The 17,965-nt window shown below is 43.5% G+C and overlaps 1 protein-coding gene across 4 annotated transcripts in view; it reads right to left on the reverse strand.

The window, feature by feature from the left end:
• The window catches only part of EXT2 (exostosin glycosyltransferase 2), a 153,842-nt gene extending 138,925 nt beyond the window's left edge, over positions 1-14,917 (reverse strand). For 3 of the 4 annotated variants that reach the window (XM_027562602.1, XM_027562604.1, XM_027562603.1), the window contains exon 1: positions 14,723-14,917. In XM_027562602.1, the coding sequence (XP_027418403.1) occupies positions 14,723-14,917 (195 nt within the window). The remainder of the gene's footprint in view (positions 1-14,722) is intronic. The other variant, XM_027562605.1, reaches the window with a different exon arrangement.
• Between the last annotated feature and the right edge of the window lie 3,048 nt (positions 14,918-17,965).

Consider the following 17,965-nt stretch of genomic DNA (forward strand, 5'->3'; position numbering starts at 1 on the left):
TTTTCATGTATAACAAAACTGGGGCTAAGGGAACAAAAGCTGTATCCAAATATGAGCTTTACAAATTTTAATGAGTTACATATCATAAAAAAAGATATTATCACAACAAAATAAATGCAAACATAGAAGTAATTAAGTAATTAAAAAAAAACACAAATTAAAAACCAAACAGGATCTGTAAAGCTAAATTTTTAAAAGAGAAAAAGACTAAAGAAATTGACATTTGGGAGGAGCCAAGATGGCGGAGGAGTAGGACGGGGAGAACACTTTCTCCCCCACAAATTCATCAAAAGAGCATTTAAACGTTGAGTAAATTCCACGAAACAACTTCTGAATGCCGGCAGAGGACGTCAGGCACCCAGAAAAGCAATCCAACTCTTCGAAAGGAGGTAGGAAAAAATATAAAAGACAAAAAAAGAGACAAAAGAGGGAGGGACGGAGTTCCGTCCCGGGAAGGGAGTCTTAAAAAGAGAGAAGTTTCCAAACACCAGGAAACCTTCTCACTGCCGAATCTGTGCCAAGCTTTGGAAGCACAGAGGGCAACATAACAGGAAGAAAAAATAAATAAACAATTAAAACTCGAAGATTGCGAGTCCTACGGTAACTCCCTCAGCGGAGAAGCAGCGCAGACGCCTGCACGCGCCATTAGCAAGCGGGGGCTGGGCAGGGAGGCGCGGCGCGGGCTGCATCGCTTAGAGTAAGAATCTGGCCTGAATACCCTGAGCACTATCTGAGCGAAATAATTTGGGCTAGCAAACCAGACTGTGGGATATCTACCACGCGAAAAGCCAGCCCCAACCTAAGACACCGCCAGGCCCGCGCACGGAACAAAGGACTGAACGGAGATAGCCGGCTGCAGACCTTCCCCCTCCGGTGACAGGCAGCCAGAGCCGGAAGGGGGCAATCGCAGCCCCAGAGAGACATTATCTATAAAACTGTAAGCAGGCTTCTTTGCTAACTAAAACTTCTTGGGGGTCTGGACGGTTAACATCTGCCTGAGAAGATGCGCCGGTTTTACACCCAGATAACCGAGTGGCGGGGAGGCGATAAGTCGCAGCATTGGCGCTCGCCAAACACCTCATCACTTGAGCTGCTCGGACCTGGGAAGAGCACAAAACTCAGGCCCAACTGAGTCTGCGCCTCTGAGGACTACCCGAGTGCCTGAACCTGAGCGGCTTGGACCTGGGAGGTACATGCAACCCAGGGCCAGCCTCGGATTGTTCCCGGCGGAACAACCTAGAGCCCGAGCAGTGTGGGCAGGGAGGCTACACGCGCCGTGAGCAGGGGCAGACCCAGTGTGGCTGAGGCACTGCGAGCACACGCCAGTGTTATTTGTTTGCAGCATCCCTCCCTCCCTCCCCACAGCGCGACTGAACAAAGAGAAGAAATACAGCTCCACCCATCAGAACACCGACACAAGCTTCCCTAACCAGGAAACCTTGACAAGCCACCTGTACAAACCCACACACAGCGAGGAAAAGCCACAATAAAGAGAACTCCACAAACTGCCAGAATACAGAAAGGACACCCCAAACTCAGCAATTTAAACAAGATGAAGAGACAGAGGAATAGCCAGCAGATAAAGGAACAGGATAAATGCCCACCAAACCAAACAAAAGAGGAAGAGATAGGGAATCTACCTGATAAAGAATTCCGAATAATGATAGTGAAATTGATCCAAAATCTTGAAATTAAAATGGAATCACAGATAAATAGCTTGGAGACAAGGATTGAGAAGATGCAAGAAAGGTTTAACAAGGACCTAGAAGAAATAAAAAAGAGTCAATATATAATGAATAATGCAATAAATGAAATTAAAAACACTCTGGAGGCAACAAATAGTAGAATAACAGAGGCAGAAGATAGGATTAGTGAATTAGAAGATAGAATGGTAGAAATAAATGAATCAGAGAGGATAAAAGAAAAACGAATTAAAAGAAATGAGGACAATCTCAGAGACCTCCAGGACAATATTAAACGCTACAACATTCGAATCATAGGGGTTCCAGAAGAAGAAGACAAAAAGAAAGACCATGAGAAAATACTTGAGGAGATAATAGTTGAAAACTTCCCTAAACTGGGGAAGGAAATAATCACCCAAGTCCAAGAAACCCAGAGAATCCCAAACAGGATAAACCCAAGGCAAAACACCCCAAGACACATATTAATCAAATTAACAAAGATCAAACACAAAGAACAAATATTAAAAGCAGCAAGGGAAAAACAACAAATAACACACAAGGGAATTCCCATAAGGAGAACAGCTGATCTTTCAATAGAAACTCTTCAAGCCAGGAGGGAATGGCAAGACATACTTAAAATGATGAAAGAAAATAACCTACAGCCCAGATTATTGTACCCAGCAAGGATTTCATTCAAGTATGAAGGAGAAATCAAAAGCTTCTCAGACAAGCAAAAGCTGAGAGAATTCTGCACCACCAAACCAGCTCTCCAACAAATACTAAAGGATATTCTCTAGATAGGAAACACAAAAATGGTGTATAAATTCGAACCCCAAACAATAAAGTAAATGGCAACGGGATCATACTTATCAGTAATTACCTTAAACGTAAATGGGTTGAATGCCCCAACCAAAAGACAAAGACTGGCTGAATGGATACAAAAACAAGACCCCTACATATGTTGTCTACAGGAGACCCACCTCAAAACAGGGGACACGTACAGACTGAAAGTGAAGGGCTGGAAAAAGATTTTCCATGCAAATAGAGACCAAAAGAAAGCAGGAGTAGCAATACTCATATCAGATAAAATAGACTTTAAAACAAAGGCTGTGAAAAGAGACAAAGAAGGTCACTACATAATGATCAAAGGATCAATCCAAGAAGATATAACAATTATAAATATATATGCACCCAACACGGGAGCACCGCAGTATGTAAGACAAATGCTAACAAGTATGAAAGGAGAAATTAACAATAACACAATAATAGTGGGAGACTTTAATACCCCACTCACACCTACGGATAGATCAACTAAACAGAAAATTAACAAGGAAACACAAACTTTAAATGATACAATAGACCAGTTAGACCTAATTGATATCTATAGGACATTTCATCCCAAAACAATGAATTTCACCTTTTTCTCAAGCGCACATGGAACCTTCTCCAGGATAGATCACATCCTGGGCCATAAAGCTAGCCTTGGTAAATTCAAAAAAATAGAAATCATTCCAAGCATCTTTTCTGACCACAATGCAGTAAGATTAGATCTCAATTACAGGAGAAAAACTATTAAAAATTCCAACATATGGAGGCTGAACAACACGCTGCTGAATAACCAACAAATCACAGAAGAAATCAAAAAAGAAATCAAAATTTGCATAGAAACGAATGAAAATGAAAACACAACAACCCAAAACCTGTGGGACACGGTAAAAGCAGTCCTAAGGGAAAGTTCATAGCAATACAGGCACACCTCAAGAAACAAGAAAAAAGTCAAATAAATAACCTAACTCTACACCTAAAGCAACTAGAAAAGGAAGAAATGAAGAACCCCAGGGTTAGTAGAAGGAAAGAAATCTTAAAAATTAGAGCAGAAATAAATGCAAAAGAAACAAAAGAGACCATAGCAAAAATCAACAAAGCCAAAAGCTGGTTCTTTGAAAGGATAAATAAAATTGACAAACCATTAGCCAGACTCATCAAGAAACAAAGGGAGAAAAATCAAATCAATAAAATTAGAAACGAAAATGGAGAGATCACAACAGACAACACAGAAATACAAAGGATCATAAGAGACTATTATCAACAATTATATGCCAATAAAATGGACAACGAGGAAGAAATGGACAAATTCTTAGAAAAGTACAACTTTCCAAAACTCGACCAGGAAGAAATAGAAAACCTTAACAGACCCATCACAAGCACGGAAATTGAAACTGTAATCAGAAATCTTCCAGCAAACAAAAGCCCTGGTCCAGACGGCTTCACAGCTGAATTCTACCAAAAATTTAGAGAAGAGCTAACACCTATCCTGCTCAAACTCTTCCAGAAAATTGCAGAGGAAGGTAAACTTCCAAACTCATTCTATGAGGCCACCATCACCCTAATACCAAAACCTGACAAAGATCCCATAAAAAAAGAAAACTACAGGCCAATATCACTGATGAACATAGATGCAAAAATCCTAAACAAAATTCTAGCAATCAGAATCCAACAACACATTAAAAAGATCATACACCATGACCAAGTGGGCTTTATCCCAGGGATGCAAGGATTCTTCAATATCCGCAAATCAATCAATGTAATACACCACATTAACAAATTGAAAAATAAAAACCATATGATTATCTCAATAGATGCAGAGAAAGCCTTTGACAAAATTCAACACCCATTTATGATAAAAACTCTCCAGAAAGCAGGAATAGAAGGAACATACCTCAACATAATAAAAGCTATATATGACAAACCCACAGCAAACATTATCCTCAATGGTGAAAAATTGAAAGCATTTCCTCTAAAGTCAGGAACAAGACAAGGGTGCCCACTTTCACCATTACTATTCAACATAGTTTTGGAAGTTTTGGCCACAGCAATCAGAGCAGAAAAAGAAATAAAAGGAATCCAAATTGGAAAAGAAGAAGTAAAACTCTCACTATTTGCAGATGACATGATCCTCTACATAGAAAACCCTAAAGACTCCACCAGAAAATTACTAGAACTAATCAATGATTATAGTAAAGTTGCAGGATATAAAATCAACACACAGAAATCCCTTGCATTCCTATACACTAATAATGAGAAAACAGAAAGAGAAATTAAGGAAACAATTCCATTCACCATTGCAACGAAAAGAATAAAATACTTAGGAATATATCTACCTAAAGAAACTAAAGACCTATATATAGAAAACTATAAAACACTGGTGAAAGAAATCAAAGAGGACACTAATAGATGGAGAAATATACCATATTTATGGATTGGAAGAATCAATATAGTGAAAATGAGTATACTACCCAAAGCAATTTAGAGATTCAATGCAATCCCTATCAAGCTACCAACAGTATTCTTCACAGAGCTAGAACAAATAAGTTCACAATTTGTATGGAAATACAAAAAACCTCGAATAGCCAAAGCGATCTTGAGAAAGAAAAATGGAACTGGAGGAATCAACCTACCTGACTTCAGGCTCTACTACAAAGCCACAGTTATCAAGACAGTATGGTACTGGCACAAAGACAGAAATATAGATCAATGGAACAAAATAGAAAGCGCAGAGATAAATCCACGCACATATGGACACCTTATCTTTGACAAAGGAGGCAAGAATATACAATGGATTAAAGACAATCTCTTTAACAAGTGGTGCTGGGAAATCTGGTCAACCACTTGTAAAAGAATGAAACTAGAACACTTTCTAACACCATATACAAAAATAAACTCAAAATGGATTAAAGATCTAAACGTAAGACCAGAAACTATAAAACTCCTAGAGGAGAACATAGGCAAAACACTCTTTGACATACATCACAGCAGGATCCTCTATGATCCACCTCCCAGAATATTGGAAATAAAAGTAAAAATAAACAAATGGGACCTAATTAAACTTAAAAGCTTCTGCACATCAAAGGAAACTACTAGCAAGGTGAAAAGACAGCCTTCAGAATGGGAGAAAATAATAGCAAATGAAGCAACCGACAAACAACTAATCTCAAAAATATACAAGCAACTCCTACAGCTCAACTCCAGAAAAATAAATGACCCAATCAAAAAATGGGCCAAAGATCTAAATAGACATTTCTCCAAAGAAGACATACAGATGGCTAACAAACACATGAAAAGATGCTCAACATCACTCATTATCAGAGAAATGCAAATCAAAACCACTATGAGGTACCATTTCACACCAGTCAGAATGGCTGCGATCCAAAAGTCTACAAATAATAAATGCTGGAGAGGGTGTGGAGAAAACGGAACCCTCTTACACTGTTGGTGGGAATGCAAACTAGTACAGCCACTATGGAGAACAGTGTGGAGATTCCTTAAAAAACTGGAAATAGAACTGCCTTATGATCCAGCAATCCCACTGCTGGGCATATACACTGAGGAAACCAGAAGGGAAAGAGACACGTGTACCCCAATGTTCATCGCAGCACTGTTTATAATAGCCAGGACATGGAAGCAACCTAGATGTCCATCAGCAGATGAATGGATAAGAAAGCTGTGGTACATATACACAATGGAGTATTACTCAGCCATTAAAAAGAATACATTTGAATCAGTTCTAATGAGGTGGATGAAACTGGAGCCTATTATACAGAGTGAAGTAAGCCAGAAGGAAAAACACCAATACAGTATACTAACGCATATATATAGAATTTAGAAAGATGGTAACGATAACCCTGTATACGAGATAGCAAAAGAGACACTGATGTATAGAACAGTCTTATGGACTCTGTGGGAGAGGGGGAGGGTGGGAAGATTTGGGAGAATGGCATTGAAACATGTGAAACGTAAAAAAAAAAAAAAAGAAATTGACATTTGACAGAATTCAGGTAAGATTAATCAAGATAAAGAGAAAATAAAGCACAATACCTAGACTGAAAAGGGGACCATAACTCTAAATACTGCATGTATTTAAAAGAGATGGTATTAATGAACTTGTGCCAATATGCTTAAAAACTTGAATGAAACGGGGAAATTCTTTTAACCTATCCCATATCAAAACAGGAAGCAGAAATAGCCGTCCTTGACAGCTCCATAACACTAAAGAAACTGAATCGAAAACTAAGACAATCTTTTCCAATAAAGAAAATTCCAGGCCCAAAAGATTTTCCAAGTTCTACCAAACATTCAAGAAACAATAATTCCAATTTTACACCAATTACTCCAAAGTTCAGAAAAAAGAAGAACTATTTCCCCAACCTATTTTAGGAGTCTAGTATAATATTAATACCAAAAATCTTAGGTCAGAGGTTCTCAAAATTTGGTCTAGGGACTCCAGAGGGTCCCCAAGATTCTTTCAAACGATCTAAACTATTTTTTATAACAATGCTGACGTTATTTTTTCACCTTCATTTGCCAGAGATGACATGATGTGTGATAAAGCAAAGACTGAAGGCGGAAGTAGATATGAGAATCCACCCGTCTTCTGCTAGGTTTTTCCAAGCATAATGTAAGATATCAACTCATAGATTCAAGATACTCAACTCCAATTACAATATGTACCAAACAAAACACACACACACACAAACAAAAACCAAAACCCCAACTAGATATGTCAAAATAAAACCACTGAAAAGAAAGCCAAAGACAAATATTAAAAGCAGCCTGAGGGGAGGAAATCTACTCGAGATTAAAAGCTATATGTGACAGGCTAAAGATATTTAGAACACTAAAGAGAATATCTATGGCAGGCAGAGAATGATTTCCAAAGTGAAATGCAGAAAGTGCAAATCATAAGATTAAATTCAGCCTTTCAATTACGAAATGTTGCTCATCAAAAAACATCATAAGGAAATAAAAAGATAAGCTACAAACTAGAAGATATCTGTAATATGCATAACCAATAAAGGCTATTAATAGCAAACAGAATAAAGAACTCCTACAAAGTAATAAGAAACAAAAGATCCAAAATAAACAAAACTTAGACAAAAGATTTAAACAGGAATGTCACAAAAGAGGCAGCAAAATGGCACAGAAACATCTGGAAAGATGTTTAGTCTAATTAATGGGCTGCTGCTGCTGCTGCTAAGTCGCTTCAGTCGTGTCCGACTCTGTGCGACGCCATAGACGGCAGCCCACCAGGCTCCTCCGTCCTTGGGATTTTCCAGGCAAGAACACTGGAGTGGGGTGCCATTGCCTTCTCCGAATTAATGGGCAGGGAAAGCAAAACCACAATGAGACATCTACACACGAGCATGGGAAAAAGTCTGCGTCAAATATCACCAAGTGCTGGCAGGGACCTGCAGCCACAGGACTCCAAGAGGAGGAGTAAGACCTCCAGGGTCCCATGAGGGGAGCAGGAGAGCTGGAGAGAAGAGCCTGACACCTATCATGCTAGACTCCTGGGCATCACATCTTGCTTCCTACCTGTCACAGTTTGGGTCTCCCCATAATCCCCCCCAAAAAGAACCAGAGACCAAAATGGGGGTGCAGATTGTTTTACCCAGGAGCTAGAGTACAGAGCAAGGGGAGAGAGGGAACCAGGGAAAGCCACTAGGAGTGTGTCTTTAAGCTGGGTAACAGGGGGCTTGTTAGGAGCCCTCTGCAGAACCATGCAGACCTCACGTGTCCCTCAGACGGAGGAGAGGCCAAGGCATTTATCTGCCGACTCCTATCCACTATTGCTTACCAGTTGTCAGGTGTTAGCATCAGGTCACACCCTGTACTTAACAGCCCTCAAAAGATCTGGATATTATTATCCTTTCCTTGATGTACCACAGGTCTGACAAGAACCTGCAGTTCCCTTGAGGAAGAACTGGGGGGTATCTGTCTATATTTTCTGGGATGCGGCAAAGTTTTTCTTCCAAGAGATCCAGCCTCCCCCTCGATCCATGGGATACAGGTCTGGGTGCCGGCTCACATCTGAAACCAGGTGACTCTTCCACTGCAGCAGCTGACATCAGCCTTCCACCTGCCAGCTCTTGCCTTTTGTTTTGTTTTTTCAGGTTATACAGTGGAGCAATACCCTAGTTGGCCACCCGTCTACACTGTCTATAGGAAAGCCAGGCTCTCTTAGCATCACAGCAGGTCCAGAAGCACTGGTTTTGAGTTGGGCCTCATTGCTTATTATGGATATCGTGTCTACCTTGCCTCTGACGGTTAGTGCCAACACCCAGCCTCTGCCATTTCAGAATCCTGTCATCCTCACGATAGTTGGGAACCCAGTTCCATGGTCAAACCTCATAAAGTCAATCCTGGTCTACAGAAGAGAACCAACACTGAGCCTCTCAAACATGCTGGTCCCTTCATCGGAGTTCATATCACCAGAGGGAAGGGAGACCACCCTCCTGGGAACACAGGCAGGAGCTGAGCCTCTGGCCTCAGGTAATAAATCTATTCTGAATCTCCACCTCTCTGAACCTTCTAAGCCCTTTCTCAATATTCTGCCAACACAGCTCCCGCACCTTTATCTCATGTACTCCAGACTAGGGTGTCTCAACCTCAGTACTACTGACATTTTGGGCCAGATGGTTCATGTCTGTGAGGAGCTGTTCTGTAGAGGGTTTAGTTAGCAACCTTGGTCTCTATTCAAGAGAAGCCAGAAGCAACCACCAGTTACGACAACTAAAAATATGCCCAGATACTGCCAAATGTCCCCTGTGGAGGCAAAATCGCTCACAGTTGAGAACCAACTGTATCACTGTCATGTCCAAGCTTCCAAGAGCCTGCCCAGTGGCATATCAGAATCAGCTTGTCGTTGCCAGGCCATTACATTCTGAATCTGGGGAGTACACTTCCAAAAGTCTCCTCCATTCAGCTTCACAGTCCCCACTACCCCACGCTTGGCCTGACACTGTCAAATTCTTGCCCACGTGTTCCTCCAGTTCCCACTGGTCCACAGGAGCCAGGTCCTACAGCTCTTCCAATGCAACAGCTACCACCCCAGCAGCAAGGGCTGTACTCCCCCACTTAGCTGGTGCTGAGATCTGAGGGAGGGGCGGGCAACACCGAGGGGGGAGAAGCACCACCTTGCAAGGTATCCTGCTCCGGAGAGGGCTTTGCAGGGCGTCAGGCAGGAAGAGCTTCTGTTCAATGAGAAATACTTTGGCTGATCCAGGGACTCTAGGAAAACTGAGAGTTCTTCAGTGCATCCACCCAAAGTCTCCATCCTAAGACCCTGGGTCCCACTTCTTCCCTATCATGGCTCCGACATTAGCAGAGGCGGCGCATCAAGGCTGTGCACTCAGCTTCCTCTGCAGCTCTGCCACAACTGTGATTAAATTCTGGGCCTGGTTTTCAACACAGAATGTGCTCCCCGCCCTCCCCACCTCCAGCTTCAGGAAATGCCGCCACAGAACCACATCTTTCACAGTGCCTCCAGAGTTGATACCTGGCTAATCTGAGCCAGATCACACCCCAAGGCCTCCAAGGGAGCTAACAAGGGCCAACCAACTCCACCAGCCTTATCCTGACCCTGGTCCACACACTGCTCGAGCACTTAAGAGCTCCTGCCCTAGCCAATGCTTTCCTTTCGACCTGAACCTCACCCCACCACTGGTCAGTCTGCTCAGTGATGCTAGAGGGCACCGGGGGTCCTCAACACCTCACTTACCCCCACCAAAGGGGTCCTGGGTGCCACCTTAGGGTGAGTGACTCCAGTCTCACAACACTGTTCTCAGGGCCTGCTTTCTACCGCCGCTTCCAGTAGCAGCCTTAGTTTGCTGCTGCTGCTGCTGCTGCTAAGTCGCATCAGTTGTGTCCGACTCTGTGTGACCCCATAGACGGCAGCCCACCAGACTCCCCTGTCCCTGGGATTCTCCAGGCAAGAATACTGGAGTGGGTTGCCATTTCCTTCTCCAATGCATCAAAGTGAAAAGTGAAAGTGAAGTCGCTCAGTCGTGCCCGACTCTTAGCGACCCCATGGACTGCAGCCTACCAGGCTCCTCCATCCATGGGATTTTCCAGGCAAGAGTGCTGGAGTGGGGTGCCATTGCCTTGTTCCGCCAAACTAAGGCTGCAGGTAGCTTGCAGAAGACGAATCCAGAAAGCCAGAGAGAGGGAGTAAGGAGTGGAGGCAGGGAAGAATGGGAAGCCAGGAGGGCACTACTGAGCTGGCTGCCATACTGAGCTGGGCGGATGGGGCTCCCCTACTGGTGTCCCTCTGAAAAACACACCTGAGAACCGTTCCATGCAAGGGCATCATCCACGAAAGTCCATCCAACCCCATTCTCCTTTCCCCCCACCTCCACTGAGAGCTGTTCCCCGGGATACAGACTCATGTTTCTGAGGTTTACCTGCCCTGGTTAAGTGAGCACTTAGAAAAACAGCTGAGAGAGATGACAAGTCCTGAAGGTGGAATAAAAACTCCTAATGGAAGAAATGAGGGGAAGAGCCTTACACAAAAAAACAGCCCCTCACCAAGTGGAGCTTTAGGGACAGAGAGCTCTCAGTGAGCATCCTCATAGCTTTTACAGGCTTCATTACAGCACTCGCCAGACTGTATTAACTGGTTATATAACTGTAAGTCTCCCTTCTACTGGTCATCATTTTCTCGTAGTCAGTCTTCATCTCTGCTAAATATTCCCAGCATCTACTAGGTTGGTGCAAAAATATTACGGTTTCAGATCCTGAACTTTAAATCATTATAACCAGGCTCAAACACATCTATATTAATCAAAACAGGAACCATTACAATCAATATATTTTTGCCAATGAGAAATAAGGTTGTTTATTTTTGTAGCATAAAAATCTGTGCTTTGGGATTCAGCAAACTCTTGGAAAGCAATTTCTGTGTTCTGCTGGTTATAGAAGCATTTTCCCTGCAAAAAGTTGTAGAGATGCTTGAAGAAGAGGTAATCAGTTGGCGAGAGGTCAGGTGAATATGGCAGATGAGGCAAAACTTGGCAGCCCAATTCGTGCAACTTTGGAAGCACTGGCTGTGCAGTGTGCAGCTGGGCATCGGCAGGTGGAGAACCGGGCCCTTTCTGTTGACCAGTGCTGGCTGCAGGCACTGCAGTTTTTGGTGCATCTTGTCAACTGGCTGAGCACACTTCTCAGATGTAATGGTTTTGCCAGGATTCAGAAAGCTGTAGTGGATCAGACAGGCAGCAGACCACCAAACAGTGACCATGACCGTTTTTTTTTGGTGCAAGTTTGGCTTTGGGAAGTGCTTTGGAGCTTCTTCTCAGTTCAACCACTGAGCTGGTCACCAGTAGTTGTTGTATAAAATCCACTTTTGTCACACTTCACAATCCAGCAGAGAAATAGTTTGTAATTGCTGCACAGAATAAAAGATGACATTTCAAAATGATGATTTTTTTTATTTTTGATCAACTCGTGAGGCACCCACTTAACGAGCTTTTTCACCTTTCCAATTTGCTTCAAATGCTGAATGACCATAGAATGGTCAATGTTGAGTTCCTGGGCAACTTCTGGTGCAGTTGTCAGAGGATCAGTTTCAGTGATCCTCTCAGTTGGTCGCTGTCAACTTCCAATGGCCACCCACTGCACTTCTCATCTTCCAGGCGCTTGTTTCCTTTGCAAAACTTCTTGAACCACCACTCCACTGTACATTCAGTAGCAGTTCCTGGGCCAAATACACTGTTGATGTTACAAGTTACCTCCGGTTCTTTATGACCCATTTTGAACTCAAATAAGATAATCACTCGAATTTGCTTTTTGTCTAACAACCTTTCCATAGTCTAAAATACATATAAAATAAACAGCAAGTAATAATTTATTAGCCAAAAAAAGCAAGAAATGAGCATTAAAATGATGTATAGCTAAATACATTTAAGAATGCATTCCAATACCAAAAGGCAAAGCTCAACGATGCAAAACCGCAATTACTTTTGCACCAACCTAATAATACCATGTCTAGAACACACTTCACATAAACAGAAATCTTTGCTGAATGAAGGGAGTGTCTCTATCCCTCCCGGCTCCGTCAATGCACACACTGTTCAAGGTCCAAGTTTTGAGTAATTACATGGTGATGAACTTCGATTATCTTCTTTCTTGAATTAGAGTTTCCAAAGAAGAGAAAAATGGCCAGGTATTTCCACAGACAGAATTTTCCATACTTACCCCTGACTGTCCTCTTCTCCCCTAACACTGAGTTTCCCCAAAGAGGAAGAACCAAGAGGAATCTTCTAATTATGAATGTTTGTTCCATATAATACCACAACATGGGTCAAAATAAGAATTTCAGAGCAAAGTCCTACAAACAATAGCCTTCTCGAAGCACACCAAGCTTGTCCCTGCTAAACACTGTATCATCTGGCTGGAGGTCAGGCACTGAATCACTGGAAAAATCTTCCAACTCGACTGTCAAGATGAGATGCGTTTTCTGTTCCTGGAATTATTTATTCCTAAACTCTGCCTGAAAAACCTTTCCTCAGTGCTTAGTCCAAAGTTTTCAGCCACAGACTCTCATCTTCTTAAACTCTGTAGAAGCTGAACTCTTGGAGTCCCTGCTACGGTGGAACTCAACCCACCTGTTCCTGAAAACAAAGGAACTAAATATTGGCCCAAACAGGAAAATCTCCAATTCACTGCCTTACCTGATAGGGTCCTTTATAATTAAAGTTCTGTTAAAGCTAATTACCCCTAAAAATGATTTCAAATAATAAAAACAAAAAAACCCTGTGTCCCTTGGTGAGAATTATACTATAATTAATACAAAGCATATAATTAAGGAACTAATAACTAAACTTTACTGCAGACCTACTACATGCCAGGATCTGTTTTAAGTACTTTGTTAACTTGGTGTTAACTTAGTCTTCCTAATGGGCTTTCCTGGTAGTTGACCTGGTAAAGAATCCACCCGCAATTCGGGTGATCTGTGTTCCATCCCTGGGTTGGGAAAATCCCCTGGAGGAGGGCATGGCAACCCACTCCAGTATTCTTGCCTGGAGAATCCCATGGACAGAGGAGCCTGGCGATCTACAGTCCATTGGGTCACAAAGAGTTGGACACAACTGAGTGACTAAGCATAGCACAGACTTTCTAACAGTCTCAAGTGACGAGCTATATTATCCTCATTTTACAAACAGGCAAAGTGTAACAAGGAAGGCTACATCTTCATACAACTAGAAAATGCCAATGCTAGGATTTGGAGGCTGGCAGTCTGGCTCTGGAGCCCGAGCTCTTAACACCCAGGTGAAGCTGCCTCCTCCAGTGACCCTTAAAAGCCTGAATTAGATACACCTTTTTCATTTCTCAATTAACCAGCATAACTAGACAGATGCAAATCTATCCGTTTTATACCAGCATTTGCAACCAGATGGCTTAAAGTCATTGCAAGTGAGGAGTGATGGAAAGTGAGTCATATATTTATTACTCTAAATAGCCTTTGAGCTCTGAAATTTACAGACTAAGTCCAGTTTAAGTTCTCAGGGCATGCAACTGACAGAGAAAAGGGACTTAAATGGATATATTTCTGTTTCAAGACATCTTCAGACAAATACATCAAGGACACGGCTAGATGAGCGCTTCCCAGTTAAGTTACACCGAGCAACTTTAACCTCAAAATTGTATACATCTTATCTAGTTCCCACCGCCGGTATGTAAAACGCCAAATAACCTCTGAGTTTCAAGTAGCTGCCCAGAGTCCCAAACACCGCTGGCCACGGCTCACCTGAGCATCCAGTCCTGCCCGAGGCATCGGGTACCGCACGGAACGCCACTGCCCACGGCAGGGCCCAGAACTCAAACACCCCCGCGGGAGGAAGTAGAACCCTGGAGCTCGCGGGGAGGAGCTGGCAGTGGGCAAAGTTCACGGCAGAGGGTGGGCCCTTCGGGAAAGGAAGCCACAGGATCCGGGGAGAAAGGAAAGGTGCAGGAAGCGAGCGAGGGAGACAGGTGAGCAACCAAAGTGCGGGGAGGGGCCGGGTGACGAAGGAGAAGGCGGGGCGGGAGTCAAAGCGCCCCCCAAGCGGGAGAGCACCAGGAGTGGCCCCGGCCGGGAAGGGGTGGAGGTCGTTTCCCGCAGCCCTCGGACCTCCGCGCGGCCCGCGCTTGCCCGGAGATCCCGCGGCCCGGGGAGGCCCGAGTCCGCATCGGGGGCCCGCCCGGCCCTTCCGCGCCGCGCTTACCTCGGCCACGGCTGCCTCCGGCTGGGCCCCGCGCTTGGTCACCGGCTCATGCCGCGGGGCGCGGGCCACAGCCGCCCGGGTGGGATGGCGCGGAGCTCCAGGCCGCCACCGCTGGGCCGGGAGTGCGGGAACGAGCGGGGGGAGCCCCGGGCAGGCCACTGGGCTCGGCGGTCTGACACCCAGCGCACCGCGCATGCGGGAGCGTCCGGGGCCGCGCCTCCTGCTGGACGGGAGGAGTTAGGGCACCACTCAGGGCTTCTCCCAGGCAGGTGGGTGCGGCTCAGGCTCCCAGGGAAATTCAGAGGACCGGCAGCCTCCTCCACGACGAAAGAAACTGCAAACTGAACAACGGTTCACTTGTAAAAATGTAGAACTGACAGAAATGTAACAGTCTGAGTATAATCAGTATTGAAGGTGCAACATTCCTGAAGAGTAATTTGCTAGTATCCATCAAACGCAAAAAAATTAAAAGGCACTTGCTCCTTGAAGGAAAAGCTATGGCTAAACAGCTTATTGGAGAAGACAATGGCAACCCACTCCGGTACTCTTGCCTGGCAAATTCCATGGACGGAGGAGCCTGGTAGGCTGCAGTCCATGGGGTCTCGAAGGGTCGGACACGACTGAGCGACTTCACTTTAACTTTTCACTTTCATGCATTGGAGAAGGAAATGGCAACCCACTCCAGTGTTCTTGCCTGGAGAATCCCATGGACGGAGAGGCCTGGTAGGCTGCAGTCCATGGGGTCGCACAGAGTCGGACACGACTGAAGCGACTTAGCAGCAGCAGCAGCAGCGGCAGCGGCAGCAAACAGCTTATTAAAAAGCAAAGACATCACTTTGCTGACAAAAGTCCGTCTAGTTAAAGCTATGGTTTTTCCAGTAGTCATGTATGGGTGTGAGAGTTGGACCATAAAGAAAGCTGAGCACCGAAGGATTGATGCTTTCCAATTGTGGTGTTAGAGAAGACTCTTGGGAGTCCCTTGGACTGCAAGGAAATCCAACCAGTCCATCCTAAAGGAAATCAACCCTGAATATTCATTGGGAGGACTGATGCTGAAGCTGAAGCTCCAATACTATGGCCACCTGATGCACGGAGCCAACTCATTAGAAAAGACCCTGATGCTGGGAAAGATTAAAGGCAGGAGGAGAAGGGGATGACAGAGGGCAAGATGGTTGGATGGCATTACCAACTCAGTAGACATGGGTTTTAGCAAGTTCAGGGAGATGGTGAAGCACAGGGAAGCCTGGCATGCTGCAGCCCATGGGGTCGCAAAGAGTTGGACACGATTGAGCAACTGAACTGAACTGAACTTATCAAACATAAAATGCCAGTAACTTTCCCCAACAATCCCTCTGTATGGAGTTTATCCTATGGATACTCTCAACAGACCTTTTCTCAAAAATATTCATTACAGTACTGTGTCTAATAATATAAAAAACCCAAACACAACCAAAATAAACTATGGAAAGCTTGTTATTAATCAAAATAAATTATGAGAATGTAATAATGAGAGAATGCATATGTATGTTGGTATAGAAAAATCGCAAACATGTTAATATGAAAACATGGTTTAAAACAGTAGACAAGGGACTTCCTTGGCAGTCCAGTGGTTAAGACTCCCCACTTCCACTTTAGGGGTCATGGTTGGATCCCTGATTGGGGAACTAAGATCCCACATGCCACCCAGTATGGCCGAAACAAAATAAATTTAAAAAATAAAACAGTAGACAAGTATGACTCTCTTTATATAATAAAATATACATATATATATATATATTCAGAAACAGAGAACAAAATATATAGATAGGTAGATGCTTAGATTCAGGCATATATATATATGTTTTATATATATAAAGGATTTACATACATAAACACACACACACACATATATATATATATATCATTTTTTATGTAGAGAAGCCAAGAAGCAATAAACAGTTTTAGAGGAATTAATTGTGGAGGTGGAAATGAGAGGAGGAAAAACTTTCACTTTAATTTTGTTTCTTTCTGTATTATTTACATGATCTAGCCTTCATACACAGCAAAACCCCTGTGTAAGACAGTCAGTAGACTCTTAAAAATTCAATCAAAATGCAGAGTGATGTTACTGAGAAGTTAATGAAATGACCCCACTGAGCCTGTGCAGTCTACAGACACTGGCTGCAGAATCCATATCCATCTGGTCCCAGCTGTACCTCAGCACCATCTGGTGGAAGCCATCATTTAGAGCTTAAATATTCATGGGGATAATTCTGAAGCTAGATATACATTGGGGCTTCCAGCAGCAACAGAGATTCCAAGAATATTCCTGTGAGGTAATGCCTGCTTGTCACAGATCCAGAGAGACTGGGACGAGACTATTCTGGAGACAGGAAACCCACATTCTGCATCCCTACATCTAAGAGAACATTTGCTCTGCTCCCCAAACCCACATCCCCCTTAAAAATGGTAAGACATTTAGCACACATACACCACATTTGAGATATGGATAAGTGGAAAGCATGTTCACTTTCTTCTTTTTCTCTTTTTCTGTATATATATATGTTTTAAATTACTTATTCATATTTTCATTAAATGAAGACTTTCTGTGTTAAAGACCAGTGTTAGGCATCACCTTTGAAGAACCTGCCTATCTTAATCACTTTTTATAACCCTAAACAAGCACAGTGCCTGGCACATAGAAAGTGCTAAATGAATACTTTTCGAATGAATTAAAGGGTGCCCAGATGCTGGGAGGAGCTCAATAAAAAGAAAACAAAGACGCAAGTAAGATTCGTCAAAGCAGAGCAGGGAGAGTGACAAAGGAAAATATGAACAAAATGCCACAGAGTTCAAAAGAGAAAGTGATGACATCCAATTGGGTTTGGGGAGCAAAGCAAATGTTCTCTTAGATGTAGGGCTCAGTGGTAAAGAATCTGCCCATCAATGCAGGAGATGTGGGTTTGATCCCTGATCTGGGAAGATTCCCACATGCCACGGAGCGACAGGTCCGTGCACCACAGCTACTGAGCCGGTGCTCTAGAGCCCAGAAGGGGCAACTATTGAAGACTACGCACCCTGGAGCCCGTGCTACCCAACAAGAGAAGCCACTGCAATGAGAAGCCCAAGCACCACAAGAGAGCAGTCTCCACTTCCTGCACCTACAGCAAGCCCATGCATGCAAGGAAGACCCAGCACAGCCAGATAAATACATAAATCGTTTTTACAAAAAGAATAAGACAGAAATACATTTTCAGACAAATA

This window comes from Bos indicus x Bos taurus, chromosome 15 (assembly GCF_003369695.1).
Source record: "Bos indicus x Bos taurus breed Angus x Brahman F1 hybrid chromosome 15, Bos_hybrid_MaternalHap_v2.0, whole genome shotgun sequence".
Taxonomy (NCBI): domain Eukaryota; kingdom Metazoa; phylum Chordata; class Mammalia; order Artiodactyla; family Bovidae; genus Bos; species Bos indicus x Bos taurus.